The sequence below is a fragment of the Lissotriton vulgaris genome, chromosome 10, assembly GCF_964263255.1.
Source record: "Lissotriton vulgaris chromosome 10, aLisVul1.2, whole genome shotgun sequence".
Lineage (NCBI taxonomy): Eukaryota > Metazoa > Chordata > Amphibia > Caudata > Salamandridae > Lissotriton > Lissotriton vulgaris.
Genome location: NC_141698.1, coordinates 322934321 through 322940422, shown reverse-complemented (window position 1 = coordinate 322940422; position 6102 = coordinate 322934321). Strand labels below are relative to the sequence as shown.

General features: G+C 51.6%; 1 protein-coding gene across 1 annotated transcript; it reads right to left on the bottom strand.

Annotated features, from left to right (window-relative positions):
* Positions 1 to 1026: 1026 nt before the first annotated feature.
* Positions 1027 to 5833, bottom strand: LOC147685189 (putative RNA-binding protein 18). Its single transcript, XM_086939596.1, has 3 exons — positions 5780 to 5833; positions 1586 to 1656; positions 1027 to 1486 (listed from the first exon to the last, which is right to left on the bottom strand). The coding sequence occupies exons 1-3, from the start codon at positions 5831 to 5833 to the stop codon at positions 1027 to 1029; spliced, it is 585 nt and encodes a 194-aa protein (XP_086795722.1).
* Positions 5834 to 6102: the final 269 nt, after the last annotated feature.

The following is a 6102-nucleotide window of genomic DNA, read 5'->3' as shown; positions in this document are numbered from 1 at the left end:
GTGCGCACACGTGCATGCATATACTCATACACACACCTCCACAAATTAAGCAGAGAAGCTTCCAGCACGAATAGGCTGACAGCACTGCAGAAGGGTACGTTTTACCACCCGCGAGAGAGTATGTGTCTGTGTGCATACCCAGAGGCGCACACTGCACCAGTGCACGCGCCTCTCCTTTTATTTAAAAGCAGTCCCAGCTCGAGGCACACATGCACTCCTGTGTTGTGATTGCCTCCCGGGTTACATGCGCTCTGACACTATGGAGTCTCAAGGCGAGAGCGGCGTGTCCTGCCCCAGCACAGTCAGTGTGTGTATGTAATGTGAGAGTGTGCATGTATGGGTGTGTGACAGAGCGCGAGAGAGTATGTGTCTGTGTGCATACCCAGAGGCGCACACTGCACCAGTGAACGCGCCTCTCCTTTTAAATATCCCCGCACAGAGCGAGAGCAGAAATCACGGAATTGTATGCAAGTTTACTTCTATTCTGGTCATGCACTGACTGCTCCGTCAGCTTTGTTCTAAAAACGCATCTGTTGTGCAGGCTGTAGGACAAACCCGATTTGCTAACAAGCAATAGAGCAAAAATGCTTACCTTAGCTTACAAGATCACAACCCGCGTTTGTTTTCGGCATTCGCACATTTTAACGTGGTATTAAATTTAGAAGCTGATAGCTCCTTCCTTTCAACATACTGCTGCGTGATGCTGCTGGGTGCTAGGAGACGGCAGACAGGCGGTAAGTCTGAACAAATCATATGTAATTGCACACATCAATTGTTAACGCATCCACAAATAACTATTGTAGCAATCGCAGTATGGCGCACTTTACTTTAAAACATATTCATCTAAAGCGCAGCATGCCACCACTGCTACAAAAATAAATACACATTTTTTTGACCTACAATTTATAGACTTTTGGTGCAATTGGCGTTGCAATATTAAGCAATGCCAATAGCTCAAACTTAATTAACCCGAGACCTATTGCATGGTAAATGCTTGTTATTACTATGTTGTTTGAGCCTTCCTGCTCATCTCCGGGACTTGCAGCCGCTCCTGGAGTGCGGACCGGCCCTCCTTTTCTCCGGAGGCTTGAAGTAGGAATGGGTGGGCGGGACAGGCTGCTCCATGTCCGGGTTTTCTGCCATCATTTTCAGCTTTACCTCGATGGCTTTAATTTTTGAACTGACACTTAAATTAGACTGCGTTGGTTCAGTACTGGATGAGGGCTCAAGGCTGATTGGAAGAATATTTTCACTCTTGTGGTTATCGTATCTCTTAATTTGTGCATGTACCCATCGCACTACCAACTTTTTGGAGAGTGCCAGCTTGCCATTCAAACATTGTATTGCTTGTTCAGCTTCCTGCTTTGTTTCAAAGTTTACAAAAGAGTATCCTCGAGGTTGCTCCTCTAATGGTCCAAACTTGTGGAACAGAAAGTCAAACTGTTTTACTTTACCAAACCTTTGAAGGAGTTTCAGAAGGTGGTATCAAGTCATCCATGTGCAGCAGCAAAAAGATCACAGGAGATGACAATCAGTCCTCACATCAAGAACGTTTCACACCTCCCTGCATCCCCTGCAGAAAGACTTGGTTATTTTGGGACCCAAAATGCCAATCCATAATCGATGGCCCTCTTGTAAAGAACCTTCGCCTGTGCCCTGAGTGGTTCGCTCCCTTGTCTCTCTGCGGAGACACAGTATCGTAGAAGCTGTGCTGATTTGCATTTAACTGTGCCATTGTTTTTCGCCTGCAATTTCATTTGTGTTTGCCTCGCTTGCCTGTAGCATTTCTGCATTGTAGTTTGCTTTTTGCGCGTTATCCCCCGGCGCCCTGATCTGCTCCCCCCTCCATTTTGTCCCTGTTGTTGTGCTTCCTGAGCCCGCCCCGCCTCCCAGCTGAGCCGCCCTCCCACTAGCTATTTACGGCGCCCTCGGACCTCGTAGCGCTGTGACCCCTCATCGCCTGTGCCCTGAGTGGTTCGCTCCCTTGTCTCTCTGCCGAGACACGGTATCGTAGAAGCTGTGCTGATTTGCATTTAACTGTGCCATTGTTTTTCGCCTGCAATTTCATTTGTGTTTGCCTCGCTTGCCTGTAGCATTTCTGCATTGTAGTTTGCTTTTTGCGCGTTATCCCCCGGCGCCCTGATCTGCTCCCCCCTCCATTTTGTCCCTGTTGTTGTTGTTGTTGTGCTTCCTGAGCCCGCCCCGCCTCCCAGCTGAGCCGCCCTCCCACTAGCTATTTACGGCGCCCTCGGACCTCGTAGCGCTGTGACCCCTCATCGCCTGTGCCCTGAGTGGTTCGCTCCCTTGTCTCTCTGCCGAGACACGGTATCGTAGAAGCTGTGCTGATTTGCATTTAACTGTGCCATTGTTTTTCGCCTGCAATTTCATTTGTGTTTGCCTCGCTTGCCTGTAGCATTTCTGCATTGTAGTTTGCTTTTTGCGCGTTATCCCCCGGCGCCCTGATCTGCTCCCCCCTCCATTTTGTCCCTGTTGTTGTTGTTGTTGTGCTTCCTGAGCCCGCCCCGCCTCCCAGCTGAGCCGCCCTCGCCCCTCCCCCTCCACCTTCCATTTATGACAGTAGCTCCCGCGCGCAGCGTTCACGCGCAGCGACCGCGCCCCATTCGCGCCGAAGGTGCGCCAAAGGTAAGCCCGTCTACGCCCGTCCGCGCCTGGACCGCGCCCAGCGCCAGACCCCCTGCCCCTCGCGCTACCCAGCCCTCCCGCATTACCTACGATGCCGCCACCCTCCTAGCCCTTAACCCCGGTCGCGCCCCCAACTGCGTCCAAGCCGCTCCTGGACACACCCATGGACCTTTCTCTTGCTACTCCTGCAAATTCATCGGCACCGACAACTTCTCCGCTACGACCACACCACAGACTCCCGACCCCAATCACCTACAATGCATCCTTCTCAACACCCGATCGGTCCACAGGCACGCCATTGACCTATGGAATCTACTAGACACCATCTCTCCAGACGTCGCCTTCCTAACAGAAACATGGATGAACGCTTCCTCCGCCCCAGACATCACCATTGCCATCCCTGAAGATTATAAGATCACACGCAAGGACCGTACCGGCCACACAGGAGGAGGAATCGCTATCGTCCATAAAAAATCCATCCGCATTTCAACCAGCTCTGACGCCAACCTCACCAACTCCGAACACCTTCACTTCCAGATCCACATCGACCCCAAGACCACACTCAGAGGCACCCTCCTCTACAGACCACCAGGACCCCGCGCAAAATTCAGTGAAGACATCACGGACTTCATCACTCCACACGCGCTCCCCTCCAAAGACTACATCCTTCTGGGAGACCTCAACTTTCACCTTGAAAAGATCAACGACCGCAACACCACCACCCTCTTGGACATCCTCGCCAACCTCGGACTTAAACAACTGGTCACTTCCCCCACCCACATCGCAGGTCACACACTCGACCCCATCTTCACCTCCAGCAATCATGTCTCTTTCAGCCACACTACGGATCTCCTCTGGACTGACCACAGCTGCGTTCACTTCACCTACAACAAGCCAAAACCCATCAACCACCCCCAACCAACTCTGCAAAGAAACTGGAACAAAATCACCATCGACCAGATCTCCTCATCGCTCCTTCTAAACACCCCAGCCCACTCTTCTAACCCAGACCCAGCCGCCGCCAACTTCACCCTATGGTTATCCAACACCGCCGACACCTTAGCACCACTGAAAAAACGTCAAAGCAAACCTGGCAGCAAGAAGGCCTCATGGTTCAACGATGATCTTAAGAAGTCCAAGAAACTCTGCCGCTCCCTTGAAAAGGCCTGGAAAAAAGACCCAACCACTAGCACCAAGGACGCCTTCAAAAACGCCACCCGCACACACCACCAACTAATCCGAAAGGCCAAGAAAACAGCATTCAAGGATCGACTTGACAACAACGCCCACAACAGCAAGGAACTTTTCAACATCGTCAAGGAATTTACTAATCCCTCGGCCAACTCCAACGACATCACCCCCTCTCAAGTCCTCTGCGACTCCCTAGCCTCATTCTTCCACAACAAAATTGCAGACATCCACAACAGCTTCGACAACCAACCCGGAGACCAACCCACCCAACCATATGCCGAACATTCTCCCCCCTTGAACACCCTTAACGACTGGAACCCAATCTCCACTGAGGACACCATCCGCCTGATGAACTCCATCCCCTCAGGATCCCCCACAGACCCATGTCCTCACCACATCTTCAACAAAGCAGACTCCGTCATAGCACCGCACCTCCGAGACGTCATCAACTGCTCCTTCAACTCCGCCACCTTCCCGGAAAGCTGGAAACACGCTGAACTCACCGCCCTTCTGAAAAAACCCACAGCGGACCCCACCGAACTCAAAAATTACCGCCCCATTTCGCTCCTTCCATTCCCGGCCAAAGTAATCGAGAAAGCTGTCAACAACCAGCTCGCCGCTTTCCTCGAAGCCAACAAATCCCTCGACTCCTCACAATCTGGCTTCCGAGCAAAGCACAGCACTGAGACCGCCCTCATCGCAGCAACAGACGACATTCGAACTCTACTGGACAATGGAGACACAGTCGCCCTCATCCTCCTCGACCTCTCTGCAGCCTTCGACACAGTCTGCCACAGCACCCTTTTACAACGCCTCAGAAACATCGGAATCCAAGGAAAAGCACTTGAATGGATCACCTCGTTCCTCACCGGAAGAACCCAGAGAGTCCGCCTTCCACCATTCAAGTCCGAGGCCACGGAAGTCATCTGTGGCATACCCCAAGGGTCCTCACTCAGTCCCACCCTCTTCAACGTATACATGAGCCCCCTCGCGGCCATCGCCCGCCAACACAACCTCAACATCATCTCTTACGCGGATGACACTCAACTGATTCTTTCTCTCACCAATGACCCCAGCACCGCCAAAACTAACCTACACGAAGGAATGAAAGAAGTTGCCGAATGGATGAAACACAGCCGTCTGAAACTGAACTCAGATAAAACAGAAGTCCTCATCTTAGGTACATCCCCCTCTGCATGGGACGACTCTTGGTGGCCGGAAGCCCTCGGAAAAGCACCCATCCCGACAGACCACGCACGGAACCTAGGCGTTATCCTGGATTCTTCACTCTCAATGAACAGACAAGTCAGCGCCGTATCCTCATCCTGCTTCAACATTCTTCGCATGCTCAAAAAAACATTTCGCTGGATCCCCACCGAAACCAGAAAAACAGTCACCCATGCTCTGGTCACGAGCCGACTGGACTACGGAAACACCCTCTACGCAGGTACTACCGCTAAACTCCAGAAGAAACTCCAACAAATCCAAAACGCCTCAGCCAGGATCATATTAGACATCCCACGCAACGAACACATCTCTGGTCACCTGAAAGACCTCCACTGGCTACCCGTCAATAAGAGGATCACTTTCCGACTGCTAACCCACGCACACAAATCACTCTACGACATCGGACCAGAATGCCTCAACTCACGACTGTCCTTCTACACCCCCTCCCGCCAACTACGTTCTTCCAGCCAAGCCCTCGCCACTGTACCTCGCATCAACAAGACCACCATGGGAGGCAGATCCTTCTCATACCTGGCTGCTAAAACATGGAACTCACTCCCCACTTACCTTCGCCTTACCCAGAACCACCTAGCATTCAGAAAGCAACTTAAAACGTGGATATTTGACAAGTAATCCTCCTCCCCTCCCTAAGCGCCTTGAGACCCTCTGGGTATGTAGTGCGCTATATAAATTCTTTGACTTGACTCTTTGACTTGACTTCTGAAAGAACTGATGCGTTCTCCAATGGCAAAGCTTTAGTCTCTTCCTCCATTATGGACTGTCCATGAATTCAGCCTGCTGTTCGTTGTCCGTTAGTGATCTTACAGTCTAGTTCTGTGCCTTCTCTGTCCTCCTTCAGTTGTTGGTTTGGACAGATTTTCTGGTGGCCCTACTAGTCCCGGGGATCCGGGTTCTCGGCCCTCCCAATGTCTTTCTGTCACGGGTTGGATTTTCCTGCTCGTGATTGCCTCTCTCTTGGGTGGTCCTTCCACTTGTCTGGTCTTTTGAGTTTGCCTGCTTCGTTGGCATGCTCTTCTGATC

Excerpts from the sequence above, each read along its gene's own strand:
- LOC147685189 (XM_086939596.1), bottom strand. The coding sequence starts at position 5,833 with ATGGAGGAAGAGACTAAAGCTTTGCCATTGGAGAACGCATCAGTTCTT. Across the intron at positions 1,657-5,779 it reads ACGCATCAGTTCTTTCAGAA|GGCACAGGCGAAGGTTCTTT; the intron begins GTCAAGTCAAAG and ends CGAACCACTCAG. Across the intron at positions 1,487-1,585 it reads TTGGGTCCCAAAATAACCAA|ATACCACCTTCTGAAACTCC; the intron begins GTCTTTCTGCAG and ends ATGGATGACTTG.